This window comes from Ochotona princeps, chromosome 5 (genome assembly GCF_030435755.1).
Source record: "Ochotona princeps isolate mOchPri1 chromosome 5, mOchPri1.hap1, whole genome shotgun sequence".
In the NCBI taxonomy this organism is placed as follows: domain Eukaryota; kingdom Metazoa; phylum Chordata; class Mammalia; order Lagomorpha; family Ochotonidae; genus Ochotona; species Ochotona princeps.
Genome location: NC_080836.1, coordinates 43,011,182 through 43,029,378, shown reverse-complemented (window position 1 = coordinate 43,029,378; position 18,197 = coordinate 43,011,182). Strand labels below are relative to the sequence as shown.

The 18,197-nt window shown below is 34.1% G+C and overlaps 1 protein-coding gene across 5 annotated transcripts in view; it reads right to left on the bottom strand.

Annotated features, from left to right (window-relative positions):
* The window catches only part of SLC4A10 (solute carrier family 4 member 10), a 369,353-nt gene that overhangs the window by 85,189 nt on the left and 265,967 nt on the right, over positions 1-18,197 (bottom strand). For all 5 annotated transcript variants that reach the window (XM_058664557.1, XM_058664558.1, XM_058664559.1 and 2 more), the window contains 2 exons: positions 15,526-15,686; positions 7,709-7,897 (listed from right to left, as the gene is read on the bottom strand). In XM_058664557.1, the coding sequence (XP_058520540.1) occupies positions 7,709-7,897; positions 15,526-15,556 (220 nt within the window). In that variant the 5' untranslated portion in view covers positions 15,557-15,686. The remainder of the gene's footprint in view (positions 1-7,708; positions 7,898-15,525; positions 15,687-18,197) is intronic.

Below are 18,197 nucleotides of genomic sequence, written 5' to 3'. Positions count from 1 at the left end.
ACAAGTATCTGCTTTCTTACAATAATTTATTTCATGTGGTACACAATTACAACTGTTTAAGTCTGTCAGTAAACACATACAAAAGGAGAATAAACCCTGTGAAGACTTTTCAGCTTTGAAAAAAATTGAATTGAGTAGAAAATATACTGGAAATTAGATTTTGAAAAATTCAAAGGCTTATGTCTTCATTTGCATATTTAAGCAGAACTTATTAAAACTACCTTCAATTCATGCTGTATACTTAAAAACTTGACAGTTGTATTTCCTCTTATAATTAATTATAATAAGTGTGTCAATATTATATGTAATAAATAAAATGATTAACATATTTTAAGACTTACTGTGTTATGTTATTGTTGATCCAGGAAATAAGAGTTTCATAAAAATTATCCATTGAAATTGATAATCAGGAAAAGATTTAGAAACCATTTCTACAAATATTTTCAGAAAATATATAGATGACAGTAAATTCCCTAATTCTTTTAGGTTCCATATATGTGTAGAGAATACAAGCTATGCAGGAAACTATAAAAACTACTAATCTGTGATACAGGAATATAAGCCATAAACTTTATATCTTTTTGTATTTCCAAGTAGTTGTTAAATACTATTAAATACATTTAATAATATTCAAAGTCCTGCAAAGTTTAAGGAATATGCCAAATTTGGCATAATTTCTAAAAGTATATAATTTATTCAAATAAGACATCAAATGTATGTATCTCCAATTGATTTTTGACAATCCAGAAGGAAACAAAAAATACATGGGTTTTATTACTTAAAGTGAAGCTCAAAGTTTAGTCTGAGTTATTTAAAGTCAGAATTTTAAAAGGGTAACATTTGATTTGCTATACATATAAAATTAAAACTCACATGTAATCCACAATCCAAAGAATTACTGGAAATCAAATAAACTAAAACAATTTTTGAAATTCTGTTACCAATTAAAATCTTTGTTCAGTACTTATTTATTTTTATTCCAATGGCTACTATAATTCAAAAGAAGATGATACAGTTATTTCACACTGAATTTCATTAACTAAAATTCTATTATGTAGCAAGAAACAATAAATTTAGGCTTTGAATGAGAATCTCTTGTTTTCTTGCTAATGTCTATTGCAATACAGTTTACAGACTGACAATTTTAAGTTACAGGATTTTATCTTCACTCAGCAGTGAGTTTCATAGTAGAATAACAATGAATTTGCTAAGATATCTTCCTATCCAGAGCAAAGTACTGCAAAGTTAAGATTTAGTAATTAGAAATGTATGGAAGCTTTATGAACCATAGTTTTATGATGAATTTTCCAATCACTAAAGCCATTATGCTTGTAAACATAAATGCTTTGGCTTATTTCTTTGCATTATTTTTACTTTGGCTAATGATCGCCACCCACCTATAAATGGATATTATTATAATAATAAATTGCCCTTGTTGTAATTTCTAAATGATTTTTATATATGGAAGACAGCAGTGAAAAAGGCATTTGACTCAGTGATCTTATTACATGCAGGGTAAAATATTTTAAAAACTGATGAAAATTCAACATCACTAATACCAACTGAATAGTTTCTATGACTATCCAGGCCTACAAAATCATTTCGCCTAGTTCTCCCAAGACAATACAGGCAGGACTCAAAGTTCTTTAAATCTTTAAAACAGGCTATTTTTAAATTGATAATTTAAAAATGATATTAAAAATATGCAAATAACCTTAATGTGAAAAAGGCTCCCTACGCCTAATAAGCATTTGAAAAAGCTAACATCATTCTTCCCAACCATAGTTTGCTTTCTGATCTCTTAACTTTTATCTCTTAAATCCAAAATTCTAACTTTCTTATCTATTAGAAATTAAAGTATAAAGTGCCTGATATTCATACTAGCACCTACTTGAATTAGTTTTCCATGAGTCATTAATTCATGTTTTTCCTCTGAACTTCTACGTCAGGATCATGTACTAGACAAAAATTTACGTATTTTTCTAGGAAAAATCAGAAGTTGAGGCGCAATCATGGGAGTAATTGACAATAATTCAAGAGAATTGAAAGCCCCACTTTTTTACTTGCTGGTATAAAAATGTCAAGGTTTATTTTGAGACTGGTGCAATCACTTCCTTCCTCATAAAATTTTTGGGGAAGAATACAACTACATAAAAATTGTTGATTTATGACTTTATGTAATGTCAGTATTATTGAAGTGCCTCACTGAAACAACAGTAAATATTGGTTAAATGTTAAAATAACTCATTTATGTCTTGGCCTCTTCTGTAGGTGAATTATATATTAATTATATAAGTGTAAATATTGTGAAACAGCAGCTCTTCAATTTCTATTTGGCCAAATTCAAATCAATGGAATAACAGGACACGTCAGTGTTTCATTATTTGCTGCTGCTCAATCCACTGTAAATCACGTGCACTAGAAGGAAACTGGGATGAAGACATGGAAGTACAATGCTATTAACCTAGAGACCAAGCTGGTTTACACTACCTCAGAAACCGTCAACGCATTTAGAGTACCCAAAGGGTAGGAGATGAGGGAGGTACAGAGATGAGATGAGCCTGTTAGAGACAGACACAAGACAGAGCAAAATAAAGAAATATAAAGATGAATGACAAAGTTACATACATGTGTAACAATACATTTTCCATGGAAATAGAAAACATAAAGAAAGAAGGGCTAAATATTTAGAAAATGTTGATTAGGTGAGTTACACTTTAAGAACATGAAAGCATGCATATAATTAAACTATGAGAAAATTTGGTATGCCTAAGAATAATTAATACGCTAAATAACACATTTAGCCACATCATATTATAAATATGTTTGCTGTTAAGACGTAGCCTTGACATTCTAGAACTCGGAAACAACAATATAGTCTACAAACAGACCCATCAGTTGCATCAACAATGACATTTGATTTTCTTTGAACAGTGGGAAATATCTTTATTAAACAATGTTTAATTCCTTCAAATCCACAAATCTTTTCATATGTTTTCTCTCAGGCAAGTCTAAGAATTATTATTCTAATCTATTTTCTTCAAAGATGTAACAGTATGAGGGATTAAATTGAAACCATGGATATATTATTTATGAGACTCAGTATTTAACAAACAAGTATATAAGTATCTAAACACATGTCAACATGAAGCATCCAAAAATAAAAAGTAAAGCATTTGTAAAAGAAATGAATATAAGGCAATAAACCAGACTTCCAAAAACTATAAATAAAAGTCATCCACAAAACTTATGTGTACATTGCTTTAGGGGTTGGAACCTACCCAGGCCAAAACAGTCAACATATACCCAATCCGTCCAAACCTAAACATTCTCTGAGAATCTGTGTCTTTGAGCATTAAATTAGAGATTTTTCACTGTGTATCTCCTTTTAAGATCCAAACAAAAGCTACAACTAGAAAGTGTACAGTTTAGGAGGTAGTTACAAAAAGATGTTATGAAGGAAAAGGAACAGAGTTAGAAATTATAAGTAAAGGACAGAGTGAAATGACGATATCTATAGCCAAAGAAACTAAGGTTTCCAGATTATTTTCAGGAATATATAATGTATCAAAGGGTAATAACATTTTAAAATACAATTGTAATGCAAATATCTTAACATATAAATACATGCATGAACTGAGTAACAAATACAATTCTTTGTATATTTTGCTTTCTATATCACTTATCACAAAAATCTTAGACTTTCAGGAAATATTTCTAGTTTTAAGGCCATATTTGAATAATGCTGATATATTTATTTTGAATACTTTTTACCTCTTTTGGGGGATTCTAAAGTCAAAGTAGATATAATTTTTCTATTATTACTTTTGCCGTTGTTTTGCCAAATATAAATGTCACTTTTTATTGAAACATCAGAATCAGGCATTTTAATTCTCACAGTTTTGATGCTTAATGAAAAGTGAAAGTTAAACACAGCATGGTGGCATTAAAAATGCATGGTGAATCCATAGCATCCTGTATCTTAGCCCTGAAGAGAATACACAGACTACCAAGGAATGAATTATACCAAAAGGGCGGGGGGACAGTAAGCTGCTATATTTGGATGTGAGATTCACAAATCATTACAAATCACTAAAAAAGGGTATGGATAGAAAACTGTGGAACTGTGGAGCACAGGAGCAAAGAAAGGCAACATTTTGTTAATCTATTCTATACAATGGGGGGAGAGTTTCATTCTGAATACTGTGCATGTTAAACCAGTAGGAATATTACTACGGAAGAATCCTCTAGGAACAACACAACTAAGGAAGCAGGAAGCCTATTCGGCATGACTTTCAGATTTCCTTACATTAGCATCAGTTCATTTATCAGGGAATTTCAATGGCTTTGCCTCTAAAAGAAAAATACATCAAATAAGAGAAGGGAATTTGTTTCTATAAAATAAAAATAAAAGAAAGAAAAGTGTGTTGTGTTTACTTGTTCCTAGAAAATCTACACTGTGCTTAATTCCTGTTCTATAATCCTAAAAGAAAAAAAATCCAATATCTCTGCATAAAATATCTCTCAAGAATATTTTTAAAATGTAAGAATTACCCTTTGGAATGCTTTGAAATCTTTTTGTATCTCTATATTAATGTGCTAAATTAAATTTTTTGCATATTCTGAAATAGAATGTCAAATTTATATTTATGGTTATAATTTTTACTTTGTTTATCTAGAGTTTGTCAGGTTTTAGAGTTCATAAGTAGATGGAAAACTTTCCTAGTAAAGGTCTGTCACACTTTTTTCCCCACTTCTGGGTAGGAGATTTATTTCTAAATTGGTGAAGTCTATACATATTTTCAGAATTCTCAACACACATAATTATGTAAAGTGTGTGAGGAAGAAAAACAGAGTCATAAGGAAGTGTTATAAGTCTAGGCTTAGAAAACCATTTACTGACAGCATACTCTACGACAATACTTAATTGGCTATATGAATCTTGTTATAAATGTTTCCAAGATTTTATTGCCCTAACGTATGCCTCGAAAGATTTGTGTGTGTTCAGAAGAAAGTTTACTGTACAGATGGTGAAAGAATCATTTTAGAACCACTCGGATTCCAGGTTTTAGAAAAACTAAGCCATTTCCTGAATAAGACAAAAGGAAGCTCTCAGAAAATCTTGTTTCTATATGTGTCTATATGTAAACTTATGATTCATAGTTATAATTCTATGACTTCTACATATAGTGAGCACAAGTTCAAAGCACTAACAGTCTAGCTAGGTCTGCATGATATTACAATAAATAATTAATCCAGTGAATTCCATTCCCTATATGTTCAAAAAAATATGACAAAATTATTTGTATAGTAAGCATTACTCCAAGGAAATCTGAATTATAAAGTCGACTTGTTCACAATCTAATATGCTTACTTCTTGAATAAATAAAAATTTTATAGACACATTTTGTCGGATTTCAGTAAAAGCAATGAAACGAAGACTAAAGTTTTTTTTACTGTGCATTCTTGGAATTAGTTGTTCATGGATACATAGTTTCTGTAAGATTCATTGATTTGGGCCCTGGTTCGGTGGCCTAGTGGCTAAAGTCCTCGCTTTGAATGCTCCAGGATCCCATATGGGCACCAGTTCTAATCCTGGCAGCCCCGCTTCCCATCCAACTCTCTGCATGTGGCTTGGGAAAGCAGTCGAGGACAGCCCAAAGCTTTGGGACCCTGCACCCATGTAGGAGACCCAGAAGAGGCTCCTGGTTCCTGCCATCCGATCAGCTCAGCTTCAGCCATCATGGCCACTTGGGGAGTGAATCAGCAGACAGAGGATCTTCCTCTCTGTATATATGACTTTCTAATAACGATAACATTTTTTTAAAAATTGTTTTAAATAAATGAATCTTGAAAAAGAAAAGATTCATTTACTCAAAAAGCAAGTGACACAGGAAGAGGGAGAAGCGGAGGCAAAGGGAAAGGAAGATGGACAGGCCGGAAGTGTTTGCATCCTTTGCTTCACTCCCCAGATTTACTCAGTCAGGTCTAGGCCAGGCTAAAGCCCAAAGCCAGGGACTCCAGATTCACACATGAGTTACAGGGACCGTCTTTTGCTGCCTTCCCAGGCACATGAGTAGGGAGTTGGAGCACAGCAGAGCAGCTAGGACTGAAATCAGCAAATATGGAATACCAAGCATCATAAACTACAATTTCAGCCACTGCACCACAACAGTCCTTTCATGGGTAGGTTTTAATGAGTTTTTTTGTACACATAAAGCTATAGTCGAAACGAATAAAATTCCAACTGTTTTCTTAACATCACCATGCCAAACAAATACTAGAACTGTAAGCGTAATAAGAGCACTACTTTTATATCTCCCAGATTATAAAAATTTGGCTTTTTCATTTTTATGTATCACATATTTTAAAGAAAACTGTGATTCGGGATATAAATATAATTTTAAAATATGACTTTATGCTAAGCAAGTTATATGTCCTCAGAGTGGTGGGTGGACACTACAAATACAAGTTAGAAAACATCAGTAATGATGACACAGTGAGCTTCATACATTCACAACTATAAACTTTTATATAATAACAATGACTTCAATATCATTGAGTCACCGAAGGGTCTTCAAATTCAAACAAGTATTTAAGTATAATTTGCTATGAAGAACCCACTCTTAATTTTGAAACCAATTATACTTAATTATCTTAAAAAGCATTTTCCTATGTTTCTTGTGTATATCTGATTCAACAGTATGAAAATTCCTTTATAAAGCAGTCTGTAGAAAACTAAATTTCATACATTTATATTTAAGGCATTTCTGAAGCTTTTTTTTTTCACTCCTTAAATGAGGAGTAAAAAAATCTATCAAATATTCTGTGCTGTCATATATGTGCTTTAATCCATTTTTGGAAATCAGAGTCTTTCCAACAAACCATTTGAAAATACTTATCACTAATTTTTATTTTTTAGAATTGGAAAACTGTTATAGCTGATGAAAGATCTAAAAATTCATATGCCTTCATTGTGATTCATTCTCCTAATGGAAAGGATGGATGATAATGGAGATTCCTAAGCAATTTCCTTAGTACAAATGAAGGGTTCTTTAGATGCAAGGAGAGAAGTACAAGAATGATAAAATTGTTTAAAGCATAATCACAGTTAAGTCATGTCTGCTTGACAACAATGGTGGTCATCCATGTTGGCATGTAAAGACAGCTAGTGGAGTGGTTCCTGGAATATTGAAACACCACTATGAAAACCTTACTGTGTCCATGAATTAGACACTGATGGTCATTTTAAATGTTAATGCTGTTGGAATCTTTTGATTGAGTACCATGAAATCCATATTTTTTCCACAAATAATAAATTGCAATCATTGTCTGCAGTAACTTTAATATCATATACAGAATAAATCACAACATTTTCCCACATTCTCAAGTGTGGCAAGAAAGAGTTGTCCTTCTACATTAGCTGCTTTGTGTATTTGCTGTATTTGAAACTTTAACTTCTTACTCAATACATTTCCTTTCTATTGTTTGGTGAGTCAGGAAAATTAAATGCGTTGTTAAAAGTTCTACAATTTGACACTTGGTAAGAAGGTTACATGTATAATACATGCATATAAGAAAACTATTCTACAATAAACTGAATATTAAAAAATCACTTCCAAATCAAATCTATGTTAAAGGTTGTAGAATATTCTGATATTTCAGAGATCTACGGTAGACAAAAATAGCACAATATATCGATACTTACCATTTTTGTCCATGGAATTTGGTTCTGACTGTTTCTTGCCGATATCAGCAAAGGAACGGACAATAGGAATCCTGTTTGTTAGTTTTTTCTGATTCTGGTGGTGATGCTGCTTCATCAGTGCCTCATGAACTCTGTGGCGCACATCTTCACTGAGCTGACCTGAGCTCACTTGTTGGTCCAGGACCATATCTGGAGAGGGAAGAGAGGAAGAATGTGATCACAGCTTTCATATGTGTGCCAAAATGAGCCAGATTCCAAATATGCACAACCAAAACAACTTTACGCAACTTTATTTAGGAATGAATTCTTGGGTAGCTGGCATCCTAGCACAACAGATTATGCCTCTGTGCACAATACCTGCATGCCATATCAGATTCCAGCTGTCCTGCCTCCAAACCAGACATTTGTTAACAGCAGAGGACGGCTCGATTCCTTGGACCCCTACCACTCATGTAGGACACATTGCTGGAGTTGAAGGCTCATGGCTTCAGCCTGGTCCAGCGCTGGCTATTGCAGCCATTTGGGGAGTAAACCAAAGGACAGATGAGTTCTTTCTCCCTGTCTCTTTATCTGTCTTTCTCTGTCACTCTGCTTCTCAATGAAATATATATTTTTCTAAAACTGTAAAATAGTAACAAGTCATTTTTAAAAATCACTAAGAATGGCATTATAAGCACAAATTTAACTTTTTCCTGTACCAATCTTGCACAAGAAATCCTTGTGCAAATTTTCACTAGAACTCTTTTGGTTAATTTTCAATGTATTATTTTCTGGGTTATTTTTCAAAAACACAAATTACAGTAAAAAAGAAGATTCTTTGTATTTTCTAGTATTCACACTTACAGCAGGGAATAAAGCTTCTTCCCCTTGTAAGTTCATCCTTGTAGCAATAATGTGGCTGCTAGCATGACAAGAAAACATATTTCTGTCAACTTCCAGTAAGAGATGCATGTGTGTGTATGTGCACACGTGCCTTTCTCTAAAAAAAAAAAAAAAAAAAAAAAAAAAAAGAGTTCCTTTTCTCTCAAGGATTTCAACCATCCTGTGCTGCTTTCCAAGACCACGAGCATGGAGTTGGATTAGAAGTGGAGCAGCCAGGACTTGAGCCTGTTTTCACATGGGATGCCAGTGCCACAGGAGGAAACAGCCTACTATGTCACAGCACCAGCTCCTATCACTTTTCTTACACAGTGGAAAGAAGTAGAATAAATAGTGGGGAGATAGTCATAACATAGATGAGAAATATTTGAAAATTAGCCATTATAACTACTCCAAATGTTCATAAACCCATATTTTAATTATTTGGAGATCAATAATCATAATGTCCTGAATTAATGAAGAAACAGGCTAATTATCAAAGTATATAAAATTGTGCTGAAATACTGTTATGATAGAAAACTTATATGAAATAGATGTCATAGCTATTTCATAGCTATTTCATAATGGAAGCTGTAAAATAGGTTATTGTAATACCAATAGTTTGTTTTTATCCATAAGTCATGATTTGACTCCCCAGTTTGATATTCCAGTCAGAACAGAAAGCAACTGTGTAGGGGCCCGGCGGCGTGGCCTAGCGCTAAAAGTCCTCACCTTGAATGCCCCGGGATCCCATATGGACGCCGGCTCTAATCCCGGCAGCTCCACTTCCCATCCAGCTCCCTGCTTGTGGCCTGAGAAAGCAGTCAAGGATGGCCCAATGCATTGGAACCCTGTACTCACGTGGGAGACCCGGAAGAGGTTCTGGTTCCTGGCTTCGGATCGGCGCAGCACCGGCCATTATAGTCATTTGGGGAGTGAATCATCGGACGAAAGATCTTACTCTCTGTCTCTCCTCCTCTCTGTATATCTGACTTTGTAATAAAATTAATAAATCTTTAAAAAAAAGAAATAAACTGTATATACTTATGACTTAATTTCTACTAAAAGCACAATCCAAACTTGAGCGCTTGTCAATAGCTTCACAGTTTCTCAGAGGTAAGGACTTTCTTTGAAGTAGGTACAGAAAAGAAATTACTAACAGAAATAAGCCAAATCATCCATTAGTTACTAGTTGCACAGAAGTACAAATTAAACCCAGGGGCGTAACTTCAACAAATAATATCCTGATGACATGAAAATGTAACCATCTTGATTAAGAGTAGTCACATTACATCTGGGGGAAGAGATGCAAGCTTCAAAGTGAATCTGATCCATTAATCATTTATATAATTTTCCTCACTGCTGTAAAATATATTAGTATTAACCTGAAAAGTAGAAGAGGATAATGGGCCATAATGGCTTTAGCCCACAGACAAGTCATGCAATCTCAGCATGGTATGATGTCTACATAACAGTAGTCTGCCAAAGCCCATTGCTGATGGGTAAAAAAAGAAAGGATAAATGAGTAAAATGCTTCTAAAATTCTGCAGGCTCTAGAGAAACTAGTAGTATTATGGGAAATAGTATCTCACAAAATGTGGCTTTCATCTTTTAATCATTTATTTTTACTTTTATTTGAAAGATAGATTTTACAGAGAGAGAAAGAGAGATAGAATGAAAAGTTCTTTCATCCACTGGTTGACTCCCCAGATGGCTGCAACAGCCATAGCTGAGCTGATCTAAAGCTGGGAGTTAGGAACTTCTTCCAGCTCTCCCCCACAGATATATGGGCCTCAGGATTTGAGCCATCCTCCACTGCCTTCCCACGCTATAAGCAGAGAGCTGGATCAGAAGTAGATTAGCCAAGACATGAACCAATGCCCATATGAAATAACAGTGCCACAGCTACTATTTTTCAACTTGATCAGGTAATTTCATGATACTCCCTCCATCTTTACCATATAAATGCTCTGAAAACTCATTGAACTTCAAAAGCTGTTAGGAGAGCAGTGGGAGATATGAAGGCTCTAGATTTTGTAATTTGGCTGCCAGCATTAAGGAGTATGTATATCAAAACATAAGCTGTCATGGAATATTCATTTTACAGATCAAGGATTGTTCAAATATAGGCATATTTAAAAATATGTAGTTACACCATTCCTCCTTATTTTTGGCTTATATTTACTAGTACAAACTGTATTTTCCTCTGATAGGTTTCAAAAAGCAAAGGCTATTTAAAGGTTCAAAGCTATGATAGATAAGCTCCGTGATACTAGCTTTAGATTGGTTTCAATTATTCTTATCATTGACATAAATAGGATAAAGAACACAGACTATAGAGAAACATTTCTATTATTGTTCTTTATAATGCTATTCTTTGTAATCCTTTGAATGTCAAAGGATTCACATAAACCATAAAATTGCTTGTGACCTATGTTGAGCTCTGGGTCTTTGGCTTTGCTCTTTCTCAATCCTGAGAATTGCTGGCATTTGGGGAATGAAGCCACATATAGAAGCTATCTCTTGCTCTTTCTCTGTCTCTCAAAATGAAAATGAATAAATAAAATGCCACAAATATATATAATTACAATATTTTCAATATACGGTTTCTCTGGGTCAGAGTTAAATCATCATAAAAATGGATCTGTAGAAATTTGGGCTTCAAAAGGTTAAGTGATATTTTAATGGATGGAGTTTATATTTACTGAGCTCCCTAAAACATTGGAAAATATATTTTAAATTTACTTCATCCAAAATAAAATCGTACTTTAATTATACCGGAAATTTTTAACAGCTCTGCCACCAGATATAAATGAAATTTTCTGCTACCAAGTCTACAAAACTACTTCAGGAATTATATAAATCTGTTCAAAAAAACAGAATACTGATATAAAATTACTTGATCATGCCAATATAATATCTGGGACATATTCTACTAGGAAATATCACAAAACATTAATCCTGCAGTGTTTGTGCATTTACAAAATATTAAAATGTAGAGTTCTTAAGAGAAAACAATGATATCTAATGTTGGGGGAGGGATTTGACCTAGTAATACTCAAATCCCATATTGAAGTGACTGTGTTTGAGTTCCAGCTCCACTTCAGATTTCAGATTTCTACTGGTGTGCACCTTGACACACATTAGGGATGGCTCAAGTGGCTCTTAAGTCTAGGCCAACACTAGCCTGGCTGCTGCAGACACTGAGTGAATAAACCAGCAGATGGGAGATGTCTGTCTGCTTGTCTTTCTCTTTCTCTGTCTGTTTTTCTGACTCTCATAAAAAATACACACTTGACCTTTGGAAAATATAAATTAATATATTCTAATAACCACCTAAATATGGAAAAATAATGATAAATGGAAGGTGAATAAAAAGTTCTAAGTCTCTTTGGTACTCACTGTTATCACAGATTATCATGGAATAATACAACCAAATTTATGACTATGGATTTCCAAAAGAAATTTTTTGCTACTGTATGAATGTCATCTTTCATACATTGCTTTCTATTTATTTGCTTATAAAACAGAGGAAATAGCTTCCATCTTACATTATAAGTAATAACACATATAAAACATAATAATGGATATGAAAATACCTTGCAAAGTTAGAAGTTGCAAAAATATGAAACAATAATTTTCTACAGATTTACTATTGCAGAATAATTGTCACACAATGAAAATAAATCCAAGTAAAAAATAAAAAATAATGGCTGGCTGTAATATTGTGATGCTGTTTTATTTAGAAGTAAAATAAATGTATAAAGTCAATATATAATTACACAGTGGGAGGGAATCTTCTCATTAATGACTGGAAATATGTCTAATATGGCCAATGTTGTGGTACAGGGTTAATCTGCCTCCTGCACTGCTGCCAGGTGGAGTCTTAGCTGTTTCACTTCCAATCAAGCAGTAGAAAATGGCATAGGAGTTAGGCCTCTGTCATCCATATGGGAGACATAGTTGGAGTTCTTGGCTCTTGGCTTCTACCTGACCCAGCCCTAATTGTTGCAGACATTTGGAGAGAGAACAATTGTATGGAAGATCTGTCTCTCCCTCTCTGTATATAGCTCTGCCTTTCAAACAGATAATTAAAGAAAAAAAGATGGTAACAATTGTAATCATATTTTTTGTGATATTAGCTCTAAACTCCCCACATACTTTAAGTGGCAGTTTATAAGTTTCTTGACATGGAAAATGTGACATTTTCAGTGGTCTACTTCAGAGTCAGAAAGATGCACACAAATTGGAAGAGAAGAAAGAGTAATTTAACACAATTTGTGTATTAAGCTTCCAATGAGCTACTTACACTGTAAGAATAAAATTAAAGAATGTAATTCAGTTGAAAACACTAAGTTTACAGTTAACCTTTACATACTCTGTAGGATTGAGCTTGGGAAAGGGGGGGTGGTGATCAGGAAAAAGGGGAAAGTAGTAAGACTGTAGACAATAAAAATGAACAAGGTGTCAAATAAACCAAATAATTGGTCAAGTTACTGGGAGGCTTTCTAGGAGGAAAACTTCCTAAGGAAAGAAAGCATTAAAAATTACATGCTTTAAGAAATTTTAATCTTTATGAAACATGTGTTTTTATGCTAATTTTTCTAGGTTGAGGAATTTGACAGCATCAAAACCTACAGACAGCTCAAAGCCTATTTGGATGAATCTGTTTTCAAAGGCAATGCCATAACTGAGTTAAGCAGCAGATAATATCTCCCTTGGTAAGACTATTAATTTGAATCGTTATTTATAAAATAAGACTAACAATAAGTCAAGCTGCAAATTTAAGTCTAAAAAAATAGTAACATACAAAGCTCATTGCTTTCTAAACCAAAATATTATGAAACCCAAGGAATTTTATTTTTCATTAAAATATAAAAATGTTTGGGCAGAAGCTACGATTCCACTAGGGACATTCACATCCCGCTTGAGAGTCCCTGAGTTCAAATCCTGGCTCTGCTTCTAATTCCAGCGTTCTGCTAATGTGCACTTTGGAGACAATAAGTGATGCCCCAGAGACTTGGATCCCTGACACCCATGGCTTTTATTATGTTCTCAGCTCCTAGCTTCTACCTTTCAATGTTCTTGTTGCTGCATTCTTTGAGGAGTGAACAAACTAAAGGAAGATCTCTCTTTGTATGTATCTCTGCCTCTCTCTCTTTTCACCTTTCAAATAAAATGGTAAAAATTTTGTTTCTTCCAACAGAAATTGTAATGTGGTAGAGAGAATACTTATCTGGAGATTCAGAAGCTCCTGATTAGAATCTGAATCACAAAAACAAGTTTCTATTTTCTCAATAAAAGATGATGGGATGACCCTTGTTTTGTGGGGCTTTTCTGAAGATTATAATTGAATTGGACACATCAATATTTTAATACAACATTCTCTTTTAAACTCCTTAAAAATATACATATATTCATTCTTTATTGGAAACGCAGATTCACAGAGGAGAGAGAAAGTACCTCCATCTGAGGGCTTACTCCTCAAGTGGCCACAATGAACAGTGCTGAACCATTCAGAAACCAAGAGTCAGTAGCCTCTTCCCAGGTCTCCCATGAAGGTGCAGGGTTCCAAGGCCATTGGCCATCTTCCATTGCTTTCCCAGGGCACAAGCAGGGAGCAAGTTGGAAAGTAGAGCAGCCAAAATATCAACAGGAGTGCATATGGGATCTTGGCGCTTTGAGGGAAAGATTAGCCTTTCAAACCACAACACACAGAATATGGGCAGGTTCTTTTTATCTGTTTCACATAACTGATTATTAAAGAGTTCCATACGTTCTGTTTCACAAAACATTGCATATGAACTTCTTTTTCTCAAGCTAGGAATTTTGAAAAAAAAGTGCTTTAGTCTTTAGTTTTAAAGCCTTTTAAAAAGTGTGCCAGTCTTTGTTTTAACAGATTCTTAGGTATTTCATTTATGCTTTTTAAAATGCTCAATTCTTGTGGGGATAGAACATTATTTTGCTTCTATCAAAATGATTATCTTCAGGTCAAAAGATATAGGAGTTCTTTATATAACAATGATGCACTTCCTAAATACAACTGCTTTGCTATGTGGCCATGATAGAACGTCAATACAAATTATGCATCCCAGGGACCAGGCATAGTATTACATTGTGTGTGTGTGTGTGTGTGTGTGTGTGACACACAGAGAGAGATCTGTTTAAAAATTCAAATGTTGCCCAAATTTGAATTCATTGAAAATAAATGGCCAAACTTTTCTCTTTTTTAATATTTTTAAAATGTATTTTATTTTTATTGGAAGGTCAGATAGATATAGAGAGGAGGAAGAAATTTCATTCATTCATTCATTCCCCAAGTGGCCAGAGCTGGGCCGAACTAATGTGAGGAGCCCGGAGCCTCTTTCGGGTCTCCTACATCGGTGCAGGATCCCAATGCTTTGGGCCACCCTGGAATGCTTTCCCAGGTCACCAGAAAGGAGCTGGATGGGAAGCAGGGGCAGAATATGAACCAGTGCCCATAAGGGATCCTGCCGCGTGCAAGGCAAGGGCTTTTTACCCACTAGGTTATCATGCCAGGGCCCCATACTTTTTTTTCTGTGTCTATTCTCAATCAACATTTTTCCTGTATCCTGATTTTTTTTTCACTTCCTTATTTTTGTTTTTGAATATCAGAAAGCCATTTTCTAGCAAGTACAATTCTTCCCCTTCAATTTTCTATTGCTGACAGTTTAACTGTGTAGTCAAAAATAGATACCGAATGGCAGTCAAAATATCTCAGCTATATTCTTGAGTTGCCACTCACAAACAAGATTACATTTCTCTGAGATATAATTCCTTTTACTTCAAATATAGATGTAGAAGAACATAAATTTTTAGGCCCCATACACTGATCATCTGAATTTCCTTTCCAAAGTTCACACATGCAGGGAATTACAAGAAAAATAAAATCAGCTACGCTCACAGGAGTAAAATAGACTAAGGGGGACAATATGTACCTGCAATTTCTTCTAAGGTGTTAGCATGCATGTCCAGCAACACAGTTCCATTCAAAACACAACTTCTCAATTCAAATAAGCTGTGCAATGAAAGAGTAGCCACATAAGGCTTGCTCCACCTTTCTCCTCCATCTTCCACATCTTCTTCAAACTTCAACCACCTATATAAATACATATTGTTATCAGCACATTGAATAGTATATTGTAGACAAATGAATCTTTCACCAGAAATAGAAAGATATTTACATTGCTTTTTGATTTTGTATAACCAGGTTTCACTTAGCTGAAGCTATGTTTATTTCATTTTAATTTCATTTACTGAGCATTCTTTCTATAGTACAAGGATTATTGACAACAAACATTCATGGTATTTTATTAGCCTGTCACCTCTGAAGAAACATTCTAATAAAACTACTTAACCATGGACACAGTGAAACTATTGAAGAATTAATATAGTATAATTCTTTGTGAAAACATAATAGTAGGTGAATGATAAAATGAAGCGTACTCTTTTTTTTTTTTAGGACGAACTCTTAAACCTAATGTTTTAGCCTCAGTAATTATCTCATTACAACCTTTCTTTACCATTTTTTACCTACTCCCCCTCTCTAACAAACATTATAAAATTATCTACATGTTACTGTTTGGTACATTTGAATGGCCCAATTCTTAATAAACAATAAGTATGTGGTAGTAACTAGTTAGGGAATCCAGTGGATAAGCAAAATGTAACTAGTCAATAAGACAAATTAGGATAGTTAATGTGCAGCACAGCAAAGGAAAGCAAGAATTCTCCCTACAGATCTATCCCTACTGCTCATGGAGGAAAAAAACTATCAAGAAATGAAAAAGAAAACCAGTAAAGAAGAATATCCATGCCTGTCAAAGTTTATGGAGGAGAATATTTACACCTATATAGAACATAATAAATACTCATTAAAACCCCAAATCATTGGTGACATGACTTCAAGCCTTGATATCTTACCAGAATATATCTTTTTTTAAAAAAATTAAAGATTTGTATTAAACTGAAAGGCACAGTTACATAGAGAAGCAGAGACAGAGAAAGAAATATCTTCTATCCACTGGTTCACTCCCTAAATGGTCTCAATGGTGGGAGTTAAACCAATACAAAGCCAAGAGCCAGGAGTTTCTGCCGTATGGGTGCCAGGTCCAAAGGACTTAAACCAACCTCCACTGCTGTCCCAAGTTATGAGCAGGGAGCTGGACTGGAAGCAGAGCAGAGCAGCAAGGATAAAAACTGGCACCTATATGGGATGCTGGCACAACTGGCAGTGGTTTAACATACAATATCATGGTGCCAGCTCTAAGAATATTTCTATTTACACAGCTAGAGATATTTGATACTGATGATTCTTCAAATATTACAGTCCTTTGCAGAACTATAATATCTTTAAGCCACATTATTCTTATTAGTACTGTTCACGGGCTGTTTGTGGCTCTTGTCTACTCTGTAATGTGAAGAGTGGAATGCCATTATTTGGCTCCCTTTTTAATCCAAATGACTGTGATTAATTCTGGACAGTTAGTTGGGAGCAGAAATTATGCATATGTTGCTCCCAGACTGGAATATTTAACTTCCAAGATGACATCCTCTGGAATTCTCTTCTCTTGGCATGGCTTCCAGCAACATTCAAAAGTAAGACCACAAGGAGCAGACAAGTAGCTGATCTGTGATGGACATGAATTAAGAAATAATTAAGAAAAAATACTATGTAATTTCAAACAATTGAGGTTGTAGAAATTTCTGTAGCATAATTTAACCTATCCCCAACTGACACAGATCACCATTTTTGCTATTCACATCAGCGTAAAAACCTAATTAGCATTACTGATGAGAGTGAATATGATTTTAGTCAATACAATAAAATGCAATTTCCTATCAGATATTAAAGCAAGGCCTTATAATATTATGGTCACATTATGAATGGTAACTTCAAAAACAGTCAACCTTTTGGAAGACATTGTGGACTGGAGTAGTGTCATAGACAACAGTTTAGACCAGTCAAGCAGGAGAAGCAACAGATACTTTTTATCTAGTCTACAAACTACCATGTGACCAAGCCAAGGCTTTGAACTTCTCTGGGCTATCATTTTCTCTTCCGTAAATTGATAGGACAAATTCATTACATGAGATAATTTACCCAAGATCATTAAGCCAGTGACAAACTACAAGTTGCTTTTTAAAGTTCTTTTCCTCTAAAGTCTGTGCTTATTTCCAACACAATACAAGTACTTAGAGAAATTTAAGGTGGCTGTTTTCAGCTCAAAGATTTTATAATAATATGTATAGGAGAAACAATTGATAAAAGTCTCCACCTTCTCAGGGACAAATATCAAGCTTCTCTCCCTCTCTTTTTTATAATATCTACATTTGTTTCCTTCAATATTTACTGTATTAGATACAAATAGATTTTTTTGGATGTGAGTTAAACTCATGGAGCCGGAAATGGAACTTTCCACAAGTTGCATACTTAGTGGAAATGATCCAACTTTCATTAAATCTTCTGTCATCTGACGTACTGCTAATATAGAATGTCATTTAAAAAAATGAACAAAAAAGCAGCAACTTAGGCAGTACTTTATGCTAATATTTTTTGACTGAAGATGTTTAAATATGTGCCATGTACATCATTTAATCAATTTGGGAT